At 34.8% G+C, this 19,404-nt stretch overlaps 1 protein-coding gene across 1 annotated transcript in view; it reads right to left on the bottom strand.

The window, feature by feature from the left end:
• Nucleotides 1-19,404, bottom strand: part of TET2 (tet methylcytosine dioxygenase 2) — a 130,254-nt gene that overhangs the window by 11,930 nt on the left and 98,920 nt on the right. Inside the window, exons 7-8 of the mRNA XM_037830378.1 lie at nt 10,192-10,342; nt 8,188-8,277 (exon numbers count right to left, since the gene is read on the bottom strand). Coding sequence (XP_037686306.1) covers nt 8,188-8,277; nt 10,192-10,342 — 241 coding nt within the window. The remainder of the gene's footprint in view (nt 1-8,187; nt 8,278-10,191; nt 10,343-19,404) is intronic.

Genomic DNA, 19,404 nt, shown 5'->3' with positions numbered 1-19,404 from the left:
AATTGTTTTCCAAAGTGGTTGGGGCCCTGTGCAATTTATCACATGTTTCTGTTAAATTCAGAGTCAGCTTTCATGATTGTTGCCATGCAAATATCTATCTCAGCTCAGTAATGGTGCTATTTTATGTGGTAATGAATGTTAAAGCAGACCTGTAGCCTTGGCTGCCTGGAAGGCACTTGCCTTGTGGAGGAGCAGACAGAACTTGGGGAGAACCTGCCAGTTGGTTTGTTGGCTCAGTGCTAGTAACAGTGCCCACAAATGACTAGGGCTGAAAGGAAACTAGGGCCGTGTTTCTCTCCCATAACAACAGTGACGGATGTGGGAGACAGCTCAGCCTGGCACTTAAGGCTTGGGTACTGGGGTCTGGCCACCCGGGATGAAATCCCAGCTCCGTGCCTACCGCTTCCATGTCCCCAATTAAAAAATGGAGAAGGCAGTGGAAAACCCTGGGCACAGGTCTGCCTTGAATGAAGAGCCCCATGAGTGCTGGCTGTTACCACCATAAGCCCTTCTGCTCTTGGGGAACCTTCATGCCCATCACCTGCTCAGCAGCTGTAGATGGCCCCATTTTACAGGGCAAGAAAACTGAGCTTCAGCAGGCACTGCAAGTGGTGGCGCTGGCCCTGGTACCCGGGTTGTCTGACCCAGAGCTCAGTGGTGCAGCCATGAGACTTAGATTCAGTGAGGCCTGAGTGCTAAGCCCACCTGAGCCATCTCAGTGTCTCCAAACACCCCTGCACATACACCCCAGACTTCGTAAACATTCTGATTGGCAGTGCGGTGCCTGTCCAGGGGCTGCAAAGTGAATTTCGCAGTCCTGCCCTCAGGGAGCTCACAGCCCAGCAGGTGATAGACAGTAGCAGGACAATGCAAGAGTAGCAGGACAATACAATTCACCTTAGCCATTGTCCCGATGGAAGCTAGGGACCCGCACAAGTGGCACTTGGCTCAGCCTCTGCAGGGTGTGCCAGGATGGCTTCTGGGAGAAAGTCCATCCAAGATGAGACCTTCTGTCTCTATTGATTTGCTGTTTGGACAGCTCATATAAATGGAATTGTGCTTATCTGGCTTCCTTCACTCAGCATGACGTTTTCAAGGTTCACCCACACTGTGGCATGTCCCTATGTCCTTCCTTTCCGTTGCCTAGCAATACCTTGTAGAGTGGATGACCCACATTTTGTCTCCATCCTCTGAGGAGCACTTTTTAGAAGTCCCCCACGCTCCCTGCTCCCCACGACTGTGTGCGCGCTGTGGGGAGCACACCTACACCCCAAAGCCCCAGTGTTCAGAAGGGGGCTCCCCTAGGGCCTCGCGCAGAATTGGGGCCTCTCTCATTGGGCGCTGTTGGCACCCCAGACCCTTGAGGGACTGTGAAAGCAGTCTGTTCTCTGTGAGAACAGGTTCACTCGTGCTAGGTTGACTAGTATTCCATTTTTAAGATCTGATCGTTAAACCCAGATGCAGGTTTCCTGCCTTGCCTGGGAGACCCTGGGGCAGGCCCCGCCCTGCAGCAGCGCTCCTGGGCGTACGCCCACTGATTGATTTTTGAATGTTAAAGCCACCAATCATCCCTGAGACAAACTTCTTTTGGTCATGATATATTATCCCCTTTATGTATGGTTGGATAAGATTTGCTAAAATTTTGTTAAGCATTTTCACCTCTATATTCATGAGGGACCTTAGTCCGTAGTTTGCTTTCCTTGAATGTTTTTGTCTGGTTTTAGTATCAGGATAATTCCAACCTCATAAAATGAGTTTGGAAGTGTTTCCTCATTTTCTGTTTTCTGGAGGAGTTTCCATAGAACTGGTATTATTTCTTCCTTAAATACTGGATCACATTCACCAGTGAAGTCATCTGAGCTTTGAGGTTTCTTTGTGGGAAAGTTTTTAACTATGAATTAAATTTCTCTAATAGATATAGGATTATTCAGGGTATTTATTTTTTCTTGAGTGAGTTTTGGTAACTTGGATGTTTCAAGAACTTTGTCCACTTCAAAAAAGTAGTTGAATTTATTGACATAAAGTTGTAAATTACATGTCTTTATTACTCTGTTAATGGCTGTAGGCACTCTAGTAACGTCCCCTCTCCAATTCTTAATATTGGCAATTTGTGTCTTTTTTTCCCCAATCAAATGTTTCTAAGAACCAGCTTTTGATTTCACTGATGTATTCTATTGGTTTTGATATTCTAGTTCATTGATTTCTGTTTTTATCTTTAATTTTTCCTTTATTCTACTCTTTTTGGAGCTCAAATTACTCTTGTTTTCCAACTTTCTTAAGGTGGAAGCATAGATCATTAACTTGAGACTTCATATTTTTCTAATATAAATGTCCCTCTAAACAAGGGTTCAGCAGCCTCCCATATATTATTTAAAACTATGTTGCAGTTAACAGATACTTAGGGATTTTGCAGGTATATTTCTGTTACAGATGTTTAATTCCATGTGGTCAGAGAACATACTTGGAGGATTTTGAATCCTTTGAAATTCATTGATACTTATTTCATGACCCAGAATAAGATCTATTTTGGTAAATCTTCCTTATGCACTTGAAAAAGTGCTTACTCTATTGTTGGGTAGGGAAATCTATACATGTCAATTATAGCTCCAGTTGGTTAACAGTGTTGTTCAAGTCTTTTATTTCCATACTGATTATCTGTCTACTTGTTCTACCCATTATTGAGAGAGTTGTATTGAAACCTTAGCTATAGTTTATAAATTTTATTTTAGTTCTATCAGTTTTTGTTTCATGAATTTTGAAGCTCTGCTATTAGGTTCATAAATATTTAGTATCATTATGTTCTTTTGATGAACTGACCCTGTCATCAGGAAATGACCCTCTTTATCTTTTGTAATATTCTTTGCTATGAAACCTATTTTGCTTTTAATATAATCACTCCAGCTTTCTTTTGATTGATGCTAGCATGATATATCTTTTTCTATTCTTTACTTTTAACTTATTTGTGTCTTTATATTTAACACCATAAATTTGAGTGTGGCTTTTTAGTTAATCTCATAAGCTCTGCCTTTTAATTGGAATGCTAAAACCATTTACATCTAATGTGATTATTGATATGGTTGGGTTTAAATATACTTGATTACTATTTGCTTTGTATTTGTCTGATTTTTTAAAAAACCTTTTTTGGATTAATTGATTCCATTTTTATTTCTTATTGGCCTTCTTAAAGTGACTGCTTGCTTTATGGTATACTTTTTCATGGTCTGCTCTCAAGTAATACTATACTCTTAACCTACAGTAGAAGAACCTTATCACAGTAAACTTCCACCCCATCAGTCTCTGCTACATCTACTTTTGTTATAAACTTCATGATACATTGTTAATATATTTTTAAAATACCAAATTATCTTTTAAAGAAATTTTAAAAACAAGAAAAAGTCTTTTTATCCACATATTTAGTATTTCTGATGTTCTTTATTCCCTTGTATTCAACCCAGATTTCTATCTGGTATCATTTTCTTTCTGTCTGAAGGACTTCCTTTAACATGTTTTGTAGTGCTTGCCCACTGATGAATTCTTTCATCTTTTGTGTGTCAGAAAAAAAAGTTTTTTATGCCTTCACTTTTGAGAGTTGCTTTCACTGGTTATAGATTTCTAGGGCAACCATTGTTGTTTTTTTTTCCCCCAGTACACTAGAGATGTTTCTCCTCTTATCTTCTTTCTTAAGGTTTTTTTTCTGACTTGTGCAAACTTGCCTTTATCATTTTTCCCCCACTACATATAATGTTTTTTTCTCTCCAGCTCCTTTTCAGATTTTTCCTTTATCACTGATTTAAAAAATATTTGATTATGATGTACCTTGGTGTAGTTTTCTTCATTTTTTTCCCTACTTGGGGTTTGCAGAGCTTTAGAGATCTATGGGTTTATAATTTTGAACAAATGTGAAAGAAAAATTTGACAATTATTTCTTCCAATCTTGTCATGCTCATGCTTTCCTCTTGAACATGCTTTCCTCTTGAACATGTGGAATATATTTATGATAGCTATTTTAAGGTCCTTGTCTACTTATTCTATCATCTGTGTCATTTCTGGGATTAGTTTTATTGATTGTTTTTTTCCCTTCCTCACTATGGGTCATATTTTCTTGTTTCTTTGTATGCCTGGATTCCAGACATTACCAATTTTGCCTTGTTTGTTGAATTTTTAAAATCTTTGTTCTGAGAGGCAATTAAGGTACTTGGAATCAGTTCGATTTTAAGCATTTTTAGGTGAGCCTAGAAGAGCTAATTTGCTTCCACTACCGAGGTAGTAACATTCCAGATACTCTACTTGATGCTTCGTGTATTAAGTGCTTGCCCTCTGACTGGTGGGAAAATGTATTCCAGGTCCTGTGTGAGTCTGGGGAATTGTTTTCCTTGGTCCTTGCTGATGGTTCTTGCCCAAGCCTCAGTAGTTTCTTCACACATAAGTACTATCTAGCATTCAGCTGAAGACTCAAACAGAATCAAGGTCTTCTCCATGCAGCTCTCCCCTCTATGGCAGTCTGATTTGTGAATTCTAGCCACCTTGCCTACTCAAATTCTGAACTTTGCCTCCTCAACTCAAAGATAACTCTGGCATCTATTTGGGTTCCTCCTCTCTGCCCAGGGGCCTAATGCTCTCTGTCCAGGAAGTAAGCTATGGCAATTATGGGGTTCAAATTTTTTTAATTTCCCTTCTCTTTGGTGTAACTGTCTTGTGCTGCTTATTGTCCAAAGTGTAAACATAATTTTTGTATATTTTATCTGCTTTTTTAGTTGCTTATGGTGGGAAGGTAAATCCAGTCTATGCTACCCCATCATGGCTAGACACTGAATCCCCAACATGATAAAGTTTTTGATGGTTTGCCTTTTATTTACTACTGGGTCCACACTGCACATTCGTTTATCAAACTTCAGAAGAATTTGACCAGAAGGGAAAAAAGTGATGATCACTTTATTTTTTGGCTGTGTGGTTTGCAACTAGTAGTTAATTCACACTGTGAGCTAGTTAGCTTCATTAGTTCCTTGAAGAAAAATGTATACAAAAGCCAATCAGTCATTAGACTAATGCTATCTCACAAAAGATTACTATGCAGGAGTTTCTGAACAGATTACTGGAAATCCATCTCTATGACCAGAAAACAGTTCTAATGCCTGTCTTTCTGATGGCCTAAAGCTGTACTGTATAGTAGCATAGCCACTAGCTATATGTGGTTATTTAAATGTAAATTACTTAAAATAAAAAAATTAAACATTCATTAACTCAGTTGCACTATGTGGCTGGCAGCTATCATATTGAACAGCATAAATATAGAACATTTCCAACATCATAAAAAGTTCTCTTGGATGGTGCTGGTCTAAAATGTCATTTTCCACATATTATGGACAGCAAATGCTTTTAAGATTTGAACTTGCTATTTCAGGCCTAATGTTTGATGGTAAGACAGCCATAGAAAACATACCAGAACAAATATATGTCTAATGAATAGGGTAAAGAGAAAAACTAGGCTCTGATAACACAGAGTTGGCAAGGGAAATTCTGTGAAGACACAATGAAGCTTAACATTAGCCAAAAGACATTAACTGTGAAGTCAAGGAAAAAAACAAAGAAGAAAATTAAGATGTGGGAAGTAGAGATGATCTACTTAGCTGGGGAAAGGGGATAAAGACCAAATGACAGGTTTCATGACAGCATCCAGAATCTTAATCTTCCCATAAACCAAGTAGAAAGAGCAAATGGCTATTTTTTTTTAGAAGTCTGAAGCATATTAACACACAGGGATTAATAGCATCAGTATTAGCTACCATTAAAACACTAGAAAACACACCTTATTCATTCATAGCCATTAACTGATAGTATCTGTATAGATATTACATCTACATATATATTTGTTTATATGTAAGTATTGAAACACTTCTAAAGTCTTAATCATCTTGTAACTTAAAAATTTGGGGTACCTTCATATTTTGAATACTACACGTTCAGGAAATGTATAAAATAATTTAAACTTGAACACTAAAAATTTAACAGGGTAGAATATAAATATAATTGAAGTGTGTTATGAGGTGATCTATAATAAAAATCAAAGAAGTAAAGAGAACATCACTGCTTTATTAGCCTATCCCTTTCTCCAACTAAAACCATTTGACTGTAGCCACTATTAAAAAAAAAAATAAAAAAACCTCATTCAACAGAAAATGGCCAAACTTGAAATCTGCAACATATACTCAATTAATTTTCTTCTTTTCATAGTTTGATTTACCCTAGTGTATTTCTCCCTCAGAATTAAATCTTTACAATAGTATCAAAGCATTCTTATACCATTCTGTAATATTGACTAAGATAGGTAAAGCTGTAAAATAACAGTATTAATCCCAAATTAATATTATTTAAACTTGTTATGACCTAAAACAACTTGTAAACTGACCATTATTAAATTTATTCATTTTCTCCTAACCAAAAAAAAAAAAAGAGGAGTTGAGAGTTGGGGGAGTGTCCACAGGGAAAAGAAGAATAGCTAAATCTATATTTAGGATTGGTCCCATCTCTATCTCTGCAAACTAATCTAATCCCCTTATCAAGTAAATGATAATGTTTGCAAGATGTACCAGCCTTAATAACTACCTATACTCAGGCTGTGTGCTGTGCTCTTGATTTCTTTTCATCACCTCCAGGTCTTCCCTCTTCATGTGTCAGTCACCATCTTTCCCTTAAACCTTTAGCCTCTTGTGATCTGTTGACATTTATCTCTTCCATACTCACTTCACTGACTTCTCTTCCTTCACTTACTTCTCAAATGTTGATGTGCTCCAGAATTCTATCATCAGTCCTTTCTCCTCTTTATAAGATTAACTCTGAAAAATTGCATTCACTCCTATGTATTCAACCTCAACTAGTTTCTGTATTTTGATCACTCCTGTATCTATAGAGCTAACTGGAGTTTTCTCCTGATTTTCCATCTAGTTATGCTAGAAGCACCTCAAACCCAGCATATCCAAAAGGAAATTCATCATCTTTCTCCTTCTAAAACTTATTCTTTCTCACCAGTTCCAGATACTGGTTAGTAGAACCACCTATCCAAGCCAGAAAAATTTGGCAGATCCTTGAATTTTCTCCTTTTCTCATCCTCACATCCATTGGTCCCCAAGTTCACCAAGTTCCACCTCAATTATTTCACACATTTACTTCCTTTTCTACATCATCATTAGCATTTATTTAGTTTAGCATCTTAAAATATCTTGCCCAATGATTGCAATAACTTTGTTCCTCTCTAATCTTACACCAATCTAAGTTATATTTCATTTTGTTTCCTAAATGACCTTTTTAAAGTACAAATTAAATCACTTCAACTTTCCTGCCCCTAACACAGACTTAAAAACCCCAACGGTGGCCCTCTGACCTACAGGATAAAGTTCAAAGAGCTTTACGTAGCATCAAAGGTCTTTCATACCTTACCTCACCTAGCAGTTATTCTATTATTCTGCAATTGTTGCTTTGCATATCTATATCTCCTCTAAGAAAGGAACTCATTAAAGACAAAGAACCTGCATTTTTCATCTTTATGTCCTGGTAACTAAACATAGGGTTTGATTTGTAACAGGCTTTCACTTAAAGTTTGTTATTGATGCTAATGAAACAGCAGACTTTAAAGTGTCCTTCTATGAGCAATTTCTGACCAAATAATCTAGACTTCTAGCAAGGTATAGCCTAAAACACACAAGTAAACTAGAGGGAAAAAAATGTTTGCGCTTGGTTCATGGAGCCAAGACCAAACAAAAGATGATCTATAAAATTCTGACACATATGGACAAATATGTGTATACTTACAATGCATTGAACTCATAGCTTTATATTTATAAACTTCCTATGGATATAGTCAGTACATGGTTAGAACCTATGGTTTGAGTCACATAATTTTGATTCAATCACAAAAGTGCTTATAGAGGCAAAATTATCCACATAAGAACAAGTTTAGTAGATAGAATATTTTGTGAGCCTTAAAAGTCATTGTCTTCATGGATAAAAAGACCAAAAATATGCTCTTGTGGATAGTGCAATTTTCATATAACAGAAATAGAACATTGCAATGGAAAGAAGAGCCAGAAAAATAAAGGAAAATTACTGCTTAAAAATTTTTCTTGGAGGTAAGTTTGTCAGTCATGAATAAGTAAATTGTTCCAATCACTGCCAATAATTTTTTAAACTTACCTGATTATTATATGCATCAGGCGCAAGTTTCTTATATGTTGGTGCCATAAGAGTGGACAGGTTTTGCAAATGAGATTCCAGTTTTTCTTCCTGTATAAAATGAATAATGCTAAACATTAAATTCTAAATCTATTCTCTCTACATTTGACAGAGGCAATCAGTTAAATTTTTTCCTTTACATCTTGGATCCAAATCACAATATATAGTGCCTTTCTTACTAAGTAACTAAGGGATCTTAAAAACATGACTAAGTGAAAAGTACAGATCATTGCCTAATTTTTGTGCATACTATTAAATATCTAGCTATTTGGCATTTTCATAAGATTAACTGATTTTCTATTTTGCATTCATGTATTTTGCATTTTCTAAATAGAAGCCTACGCTATGGATGGGATTAGGAGAATGAAGCCGTATGATCTTAAAGAGGTCATATTCTCTACTCTCTGTGTCCAATTAGCTGCCAAGGAAGGTGAACTACTGAAAGAATTTGGTTAATTTGTCTATTTCTAATCTTAATATTTTAAAATGTTTATAAAAATAACATTTCATAAGTTCAAATAGTCTCCCCATAGGAAAACTAAAAATTATTGGGTGCTTCAAATATGGACAAAATTCTCAGAGCTAAAGTATAGTTACATATGAAAAATTTTTGTAAAGTGTACTTGAAAGGAGAAATGCTCAGTTATATTCTCCCACCCCATGGAGAATAGATTTCCCAAGTAATATACGGCTTTTAAAATGGTAGGTGATAACACTCAGTTATTCTCTTCACACTTAGAAATTTTCATTTCAGATTGATATTCCTCTTTAAAAAGCCTTGGGAGATATATCTAGCCAGCAGAGATACACCCGATCACATTTTAGAAGGGAGTTGAGTGCTGAACAGAGCCATCCTACTTAAATGAAGAAGGAATATTACTAGTCATCTCCTGGACTTGGTTTGCATGAAACCCTGGATAGAGAGATAAACATGAAATCGTGGTGAAAAAGCTCTCCAGCGTGGACAATGAAACCAGCTGACAGCATGTAATACCACTACTTTCCATTAGGTTATTAAATATTCACATTTTTAACTTATGAAAAGAGGGTATTTAGCATATTCATATATAGTTTATTACTGAAAACATTACGATCCTCTGGAAAAAGCTTATATCCTGATTTCAAGAATTTTTGTACTTTATTATACTTTTACTTACTGTTATAGCCATGAATAAGAAAGTGAATAGTTCAATTTTTCATTTAGAGGGACATATCAACATTAAAATAGCCACAGTATTACTGTACACCTTGTATTTAAAATAAAAAATAAGTGACTGAAATTTGATCAAATCTAAAGGCTAAATATACTGAGATTTTCAGATTATTAAAAAAGTATATTCTAGACCACAAGCTGCTCAAAAGTTGTAAAAGTTGAAATTAATCTGCAAGTTGTATTTTGAGAAATCTATATTTTTTAAGAAAAGATAAAAGGCAGTGGTGAGAAATTGACCACTGTTCATTTATATATTTGCACATTTTCACTAAAGTGTGAATATGTTTTAGTTACCTGAATGTATTCATACAGGAACTTTAAGCTATCTAAATCTCATGGCATGTAAATGTGACTAGAATGATCTTTTCTGAATATGGTAGTCATAAACATGACTTTCAAAATTCAGATTCAAAAGAGGAAAGGTATCACCAATTCTTATTTAGCTGTAACACTAAGTACAGTCCTTTAAATTCTGGAATTGATAATAACATAAAGAATAAGCTTAAGAGGCCACAGGTAGGAAGAGTTTATGTTGCTCAAACTTTATTACTTTGGTGTAAAATAGCTCTTATGCCAACTTTTTACAAAACTACATATGTCTAACTTTAGCTAAAATTTTGTTGATTCATCTCAGATTAAACTCTCCTGTCGGTTAATGAGAGTTTACATAATATGTCATATTGTTAATTTCGCTTGTGCCCATCAATTCTCTGCAACTAATAAACACCTTATGCATCAGGAAGTAAACCAACCTCTTTTGGGTCATCCCCAAGCAGCTTAAACTTCCTTGGGATCTTGCTTCTGGCAAACTTACATCCATTGTAGTACATGCTCCAGGAACAACCAAAAGAAAAAGAAGCACCACAGGTCTCTGGGTCCAATCCCTGACAGGCACAGGTCCTCCTGAGAAATCAAAGGAGCACTTTTATGACTATGGATAGAATTGTCTAGGTTGCTAATCTCATATTCTGGGTGTCTGTATCAATAACTAGTGCTAAACGAGTTTGAAAAGATGTCTAATTTAACAATACAGCAAGCTGTGGCATAACCACATAGAGAAAAGAACTATTTCAACTGACTATAAAACAAGATTTAAAAAAATTATTGCAGTATAATACACATAAAGAAAAGTACATATAATTATACTGTTGAAAAATTTTCCCAAACAGAACATATTCAGGTAACTAGCACCCAAACTGAGATACATTTACTAGCACCCTAGAAGCTCCTCTCATACTTCCTTTCAGGTGCTGTTATCCTAAGAGTAAATTCTATCACCATAAATTAGTTTTGCCTATTTTTATACTTGATATATACTTGTTTATATATATTTATGTGTACATATATGTATATTTGATATTCTTTTATAGTTAACAGCATAAGCTTATTTGTGTATTTGTGCCTGGATTATTTTGTTCAACATTGTATTTGGCATATTCAAGTATATTGTTGTATGTAGTTGTATTTTATTGACTTTCATTGAATATAGTATTCCACTGTATGAATATACCAAAATTCAACCATTCTACCACTGATGGGCATTTGGGTACTTTCAAGTTTTTGACTAAAACACAGTATTGTGACTTTACATCCCTTGTAAGATATATCCTAAGGACTAAAATCAGACAAACAAGCAAAAGAACCAAAAAACAAAAAATGAAAAACAACACACAAAGAAATCCTAAATATATTCAGTAGTCTGATTATTAGTACCAATATTGGTATTATACTGAAATTATTATGCATGTGTGTATATACACACACACTATTTATATATAGTAATATTAAGAAATAATTATGTTAATGTCAACAGCAAAGATTTTAAGTGAGATGTGAGAAGTATAAATGCATAAATACTTTGTAATCTTAAAAATGAATAGGAAATAGTATGAACTCATGACTTGAGCTAAAATACTCAAGTTTTCTCTTTAAAAATAATTACTTCTTATCTCTGCCCATTACAAAAACAAAACAAAACAAAATATAAAACTAATGATCGCTCAATAGCAATGAGCACATCCTGACCAGATTGTGATCTCTAAATACCATTTCCCATTGAAATGAATATAGGTTAAAATCCATGAGTTAATAATGATACTAAACAGAAAGAACTCATTGATCATCTTTCTATGATTACTAAGGCACCAATTCAATCTTCTGAAATTTGATGTTTGTTTACAAACTACATTTAATGGTAACCAGGCAGTTCAAAGGAAAAGTTCTTTCAAGAATTTCAGCTGATAAATAATGAATATTACAATCAGAAAACTACCATATTGTAAATGCCAGTAAAAATGGCAGAGACGGGTCTCTGAAAATTCTCTCCTCCATAAAAGCAGCAGGAACACACGCAAATATTGTCAGAATCAACTTTTTTAGAAATCTAGAAATAACTAAACACTTGCAACAATCCAGGGACTGTTTATTCAAGAAAGACTACTGAATCTCAGTAAGAACAGCAAGTTTCTATACTCTGTCTAGCACTACCATAGCCTTGAAAATCAACAGTGAAAATTTATGGCAAAAACTAGCAGCCTGGTAGCCACTGGAGGAACAGAATGGTGTTGGAGATCCTTTCAAGACCCATTCTCAGAGACTTCCCGGTCTGGAAGTTCCCTGGAAGACACCATTTGCAAGTCTGTCTTTATCTGCTCTGACTTGGAGCTCACCTAGTGTGAAAAGCCTTTTCCCAAAGGGCATATGTTGAAAATAATCAGAGGCAATTGTTGAACATCATGCTTGCCTGAGGTGATAGAAAATAATTGGGGAAATCAATAGGCTAACCAGAAAGTTTAAAGTAAAAGCTGGGAAATGAGATGTCCATAGGGTATGGAAAGTACCAATATATTTCTGGGAATCTAGATAGCCGCATTCATACATAGGGCCATGCACATGCTCAGGAAAGACCTGAGAAAGTCGTAAATTCTAAATGCTGGCTAACCTTGAGGCTCTGCACAAACAGAAAGTGAAGGCTTGGGTGGAGCTGTCAATTGAATGGTTGAATGTTGAAAGTATGCACCAAATGAACACAAAGACTTGGCTACTTACTGGTTTTAGACATCTAAGAAACACTCTATCCAATCATTAGCTGACCACTAAGCTAGCAAGACAGAGACTTCAGTGGGTACACATGACAAAGAATACCGACTTCAGAGAAATTGTTCAGAAAAGTCACTAAACAAATAAACAAAAACAACAACTAGCAGCAACAAACCTTGGGAAGGAGGTAAAGTCTGATTTCCAGTGTTACCACATTAGATAATTCAAAATTTCCAGTTTTCAATAAGCAATTATGAGACATACAAAGAAAAAAATATGATCCATACAGAGGAAAAAAAAGAATATAAACTGTCCCTGTGTAAGTCCAGATGTTAGACTTAATAGACAAAGAGGGAAGATGTATGGAAGGAAGGAAGGAAGGAAAGAAGGAAGGAAGGAAAAAAAGGAAGGAAGGAAGGAAAGAGGGACAGAGGGAGGGAAGGAGGGAGGAAAGGAAAAGCAAGCAAACTTGAAGATAGGTCAACTGAGATTATCTAGTCTGAGGAATAGAAAGATAAAAAAGAATGAACAAAAATGAACACAACGTTAAAGATCTTTGGGACACTACCATGCACACCACCAAACACATAATGGGAGTCCCAGAAGGAGAAATAAAGTAGGAGAGTAAGGGGAAGAAAAAATATTAGAAGAAATAATAGCTGAAAACTCTCCAAATTTGATGAAAAACATTAATTTACACATCCAGAAAGCTCAACTAACTCCAAGTAGCATAAATTCAAAGAGACTCATACCTGACACATAATAATCAAACATAGAATTTTTTTTTAAACAAACTCTCCTCCTTCCCCCAATCCCAACCTACTTCTCCAGTATCCTTTAATTTCCTTTCTAACTTGTGAATTTGCTATTTTTAGTCATCTCTTATAAGTGACTTCATACAAATTTTGTGCTAATGTGCCTTGCTTATTTCTTTGAACATAAGGTTTTTAAGGTTCTCCCATGTTATGTCTCATAACTTCATTTTTTCTAATGGATGAATAATATTCTATTCCATGTATGTACTACATTTTGTATATGCATTCATTCATCAATGGGCAACTGCGCTGTTTCCATCTTTTAGCTATTGTGAATAATGCTGCTATAAATATTGGTGTACAAGTATCTGTTTGTGATGCTCTTTTCACTCTCTTTGGGTATATACTTAGAAGTGGGATGGCTAAGTCATATGATAATTCTATATTTAACATTTTGAGGAATTGCCATATTGTTTTCCACAGTGACTGCATAATATAACATTCCCAACAAAAATGTATTAGTGTTCCAATTTCTCTGAATCCTCTCCAACACTTGCTGTTTTCTACACTTTTTAATAATAGCCATCCTTGTGGGTAAGAAGTGGCATCTCATTTGCATTTCTCTAATGGCTAAAGACACTGAGCATCTTTTTATATTATTATTGGCCATTTGTATATCTTCTTTGGAGAAATGTCTATTCAAGTCCTTGTCCATTTTTTGCTGGGTTGTCTTTTTGTGGATGCATTGCAAATGTTCTTTATATATTCTGGATGCTAAACTCTTATATGATATATGATTTGAAATGAATTCTGTAGGTTGTCTTTTTTCTGACTTGATAATGGCCTTTGATGCAAAAAAAAATTTTAATTTTGATGAAGTCAAATTTATCTACTGTTTCTCTTTTTGCTTATGCTTTTGGTGTCATATCTAAAAATCCATTGCCAAATCCCAGGTCAAGATTTGCCCCTATGTTATCTTCTAAGACTTTTATAGTTTTAGCTTTTATATTTAAGTCCTTGATCCATTTTGAGTTGACTTTTTAATATGGTGTGAGGTAGGGATCTAGTTTCATTCTTCTGCATGTGAATATCCAGTTTTCCCAGCATCATTTACTAAAGAGACTATTCTTTCCACACTGCATGTACTAGCACCCTTGTCAAAAATCAATTGGTTATAGATGTGTGGGTCTATTTCTGGACATTCCATTCTGTTCCACTGATCTATTTGTCTATCTTTGTGTCAGTAACACACTGCTTTGATTACTGTCATTTTGTAGTACAATCTGAAATTGGGAAGTATGAGTCCCCCAGTCCTGTTCTTTTTCAGGATTGTTTTGGCTATTGGGGGCCCCTTGCAATTTCATAGAAATTTGAGGACCAGTTTTTCCATTTTTGTAAAAAAGGCTGCTGGAACAAAGAAAGAATCTTAAAACCAGCAAGAGTTTTTTGTTTGTTTGTTTGTTCGTTTTTTTTTAAGTTCTGTAAAAAACTATTTCTTGTTCTTTAAGTAAAGAACATTTACAAAGAAAATATATTGTGAAATAGCCCTAAAGACATGTTTTGTTTTGTTCTTCCCCTTGAGGAAAGATAGGTCCATCCTAAAAAGAGGGAGAAGCAGGACAGGGCCTAACCCTGTCATCTTTCTGCAGTTGTTAGGTTTCTGGAAGGATCCTCAAATTCAAATGAGACTCTCTGAGTCATAATCCTCTGAATTCAGGGCATGCAGTTCCTTAAAAGACAGACAGCCCTGAGGGTAAGAGAAGGGGAAGTATTCTGAATTCCTTGACTCGGTTTACCCCCTGCCAAGAATCTCTTCCATGTACATTGTGCTGACTCCTCATTCATTCAGGGATAAGATCTTGAAAACAGCAAGAATCATGTACAAAGTATCCTCAATAAGATTAACAGCTGGCATCTCATTAGAAATCATGAAGGCCAGAAGGCAGTGGGATAACATATTAAAGTGCTGAAAGAGAAAACACTATCAACCAAGAATTCTATATTTGCAAAACTAACTTTTGAAAATGAATGATAAATTAATACATTTCCAGATAAACAAAATCAGAGAGATTTCATTGCTAGCAGAACTGCCTTACAAGAAATACTACATGAAGTCCTTCAGGCTGAATGGAAGGAACACTAGACAATCACTTAAATTCACATGAAGACATAAATAGCAACAGTAAAGGTAAATATGTAGCTAATTCTAACGGCAATACACATGTATATTTTGTGTTTTTTCTTCTCTTCCTATCTGATTTAAAAGACAACTACATAAAGCAATAATTATAAATCTGTGCAATTTATTTGATAATAAAAGTAGAGAGGAGGTACAGGGAATGACACTATATAGGAGAAATATTTTTGCATACTGTTGTAATTAAATTGGTATTAATCCAAACTAGATCATGAGGATCTAAATTGTAATTTCTAAGGAAGTCATGAAGAAAATAACTACAAAAAATATAGTAAAAAAAACCCAAGGGAATGAAAATATTAAAAACATCTATTTAACATTTAAAAAGGCAGTAATGGAGGAATAGAGGGGGAAAAGAAAGGGCTTATAGAAAACAAATCCAAAAACTGCAGATATAAATCCTATCTTATCAGTAATTACATTAAATGTAACTGGATTAAACAGTCCAATTAAAAGACAGAGATTGGCAGAATGGATAAAAAATCATGATCCAACCATATGCTCTCTATAAGCAATAAACTTTGTATTATTATTTTCTTTAGTTTTACTGTTCTTAATAAACAATAAAACTATGCCAGGTAGTGATGGGAGCAGACCTTGAGGCCTCAGATACTGTCCTGCTCTTGGGATGTACAGTCCTGTGGAAACAAAGCTCAGGTTAAGCGAGTGAGTGCTGAGTATGAAAGACAGACAAAGGCTGTGAGGTTACAAGTGATAATAAACTTTTGATTCAAATGCGCAAATAAGTTTAAAGGAAAAGGATGGAAAAAAGATATATCTTGCTATCAGTAAACAAAAGAAATCTGGAATAGCTACACTAATACCAGACAAAATAGACTTTAAGATAATATTATTACCAGAGATAAAGGAGGACATTTTATAATGATTAAAGGGTCAATCCATCAAGCAGATAAAACAATTATAAACACATAAGTATTGTTATACACTGAATTATACCCCACTCCCCCCAAAAATATCTTCAGTTCCTAACCACTGGTCTAATGAATTTGAAAATAAGATCTTAGAAGGTGGTGTTAAGATGAGGCCAAACTGGATTAGTGTGGGCCCTAATCCAATATCACTGGTGTGCTTATAAGGAGAGGAAATTTAGACACAGATAGAGAAGAAGAAAGTCATCAGCTATGTATCAGAGGCAGATATTGAGTTATGCCACAAGCCAAAGAATATCATGGATTGCCAGCAAGCCAGCATCAGAACCCTATAGACTTTAGAGGAAGCACGATCTTGCTAACACCTTGATTCAGACTTCTAACCTCCAGAACTGTGAGACAAATTTGTGCTGTTTAAAGCTATCCTGTTTGTGGTACTTTATTATGGCAGCCCTAGGGAACTAAGACATGTGCCTAACAACAGGGCTACAAAAGACATGAAGCAAAACCAACCAGGACTAAAGGGAGAAATGGACAATTCAACAATAATACTTGGAAACTTCAATATCTCACTTTCAATTGTGGATAGAACTAGAGAGAAGATCAACAAGGACACCGAACAAGTGAAAAACAGTATAACCCAACTAGAAATCCACACACAAAATGAAGGTAGAGCCTTGCCTCATACCATATACAAAGATTAACTCAATACTGATCAAAGACCTAAATGCAAGTCCTAAAACTACAAATCTTTGAGAAGTAAAAATAGGTGTAAATCTTCAAGACCTTGGATTAAGCATAGTTTCCTAGATAAGACACCAAGAGCACAAGCAACACAAAAATGAACAACCCAAAAAGGAATTAAGAAAATATATTCCAAATATAATAGCATCAAAAAGGAATATACTTAGGAATAAAGTTATCCAGGAGGTAAAAGACTTGCATATTGAAAACTACAAAATATTCCTGAAAGAAATTTTTTTATTTTTATTTTTTTAATTGAAATATCTTCACATACCATGCAACATGCAACTTGATAGCAACATGCAAAAGAATGAAGTTGGACCCTTACCTCACACCATACACAAAAATCAAATCAACATTGATCAAAGACCTAAATGTAAGAGCTAAAACTATAAAGCTCTGAGAAGAAAACATAAGCGTAAACCTTCAGGACCTTGCATCAGGCATGGTTTCTGTTTCTTAGATATGACACCAAAAACACAAGCAATAAAATAAAAAATAGATACACTGAACTTCAAAAATTAAAACTTTTGTACTTCCAAGAACTTCATCAGGAAAGTGAAAAGACAACTCACAAAATGGGAGAAAATATTGGCAAATTATTTATCTGACAAGTTTTTTTATTTAGAATATATAAATAACTCTTACCAATCAACAATTAAAAAAGAAACAGTTAACTCAATTTAAAAATAGGTAAAAGGATTTGGACAGTTCTAAAGAAGGTATATAAATGGTGCATTAGCATGTGAAAAGATGTCCAACACCATTAGTCCTTAAATGCAAATCAAAGCCACAATAAGATACCACTTCACACCCACTATGACGGCTATAGTCGAAAAGACAATAACAGAATGTGGAGATACTGGAGCCCTCATACATGCAGAGGGCTGAAAACTGGTGCGGCTGCTATGGAAAATAGTTTGGCAGTTCCTCAAAAAATCTAACACAGAGTTTACACAGGACCCAGCAATTCCACTCCTATGTATATATTAAAGAGAGCTGAAAACGTATGCCCACACAAAAACTTATACATATGTGTTCATAGCAGCATTAATCATGATAGCCCCAAAGTGAAAACAACCAAATATCTATCAACAAATGGATAAACAAAATGTGGTGTATCCATATAATGGAATATCATTCAGCCATAAATAGGGATGAAATACTGATTTATATTACAACATGGATGAAACTTGAAAACATTATGCTAAGTGAAAGGAGTGAGACAAAAAGGCCAAATACTTCATGATTCCATTAATATGAAATATCCAGAATAGGCAAATCTAAAACAGGCAAGTTAATTAGTTGTTGCCATTTAGGGGAAGGGAGAATTGCGAGTGATTGCTAAAGAGTATGGGATTTCTTTTAGAGGTGATGAAAATGTTTTGGAATTAGTAGTGATGGTTGTATAACTTTAGGAATATACTAAAAACCACTGTATTGTACATTTTAAAGGGTGAATTCTATGGTATGTGAATTATATTTAAATTAATTTTTAAAATTCCTACATAACAATGAGGAGTAAACTCAAGCTGATTTCCTACATATACAGTGGCTACTCAGAAGCATTTTTATTACTACTGGAGTCTCAAATATTGTTAGAATTAGCACAAGACAGCCTCATTTTAATATGACTCAGAGTTTGGTTAAATGATGAACCAGTAGAGCAAACACAATAAAAATGTTTACATAACATATTTAAAAACATATTATTACTCTTAACCTTTGAGTTGCCATTTGGATTTCTAACTGTAAAAATAAATTTAAACAGAAATTTGATGAAATATTCAAACCTTTGCAAGTATAGAAAAATAAAAAAAAGTATATAACATAAATTTATACATCAAAAAAAGAAATAAGGAAAGAAAGAAAATTACCACTTTGCACACCTTAACAAACTAATGGGAGCAAGTAATGGTCATTAATGGAGGTTAAACCATTAGGTGAAATTTTGATGGGGAACTTTATGACGGGGGGAACAGGTTCCTGAATACTGAATACTCTTAATACCACTAAACCTTGAACAAAGCAGACATTATGTTCCATAAGTATCTGAATTATTAAGAGGCTCACAGCACCACTTATGAAGCAAATGAGTCTCTAACTACTAGTCTAAAAATAATGGGGACAGAGGAACAAGTTAAACAAAAGAAGGATGGAATCACACAAATTTAAAGTCTTAAATTTTACACAGCAAATTATAGAGTTTCTTTCATAAATAAATTTATATAAAATGGAGGGGAATAATTTTAGAGTATAATAAACTTTGAGTAATATATTTTCCAAACTGGGACACTTTTGAGAAAAAATGGAACGTCTATTAATAATTACACCAGGACA

The sequence above is a fragment of the Choloepus didactylus genome, chromosome 3, assembly GCF_015220235.1.
Source record: "Choloepus didactylus isolate mChoDid1 chromosome 3, mChoDid1.pri, whole genome shotgun sequence".
Lineage (NCBI taxonomy): Eukaryota > Metazoa > Chordata > Mammalia > Pilosa > Megalonychidae > Choloepus > Choloepus didactylus.
The sequence above is the reverse complement of the archived record's forward strand: the minus strand, read 5'-3'. Positions and strand labels throughout refer to the sequence as shown.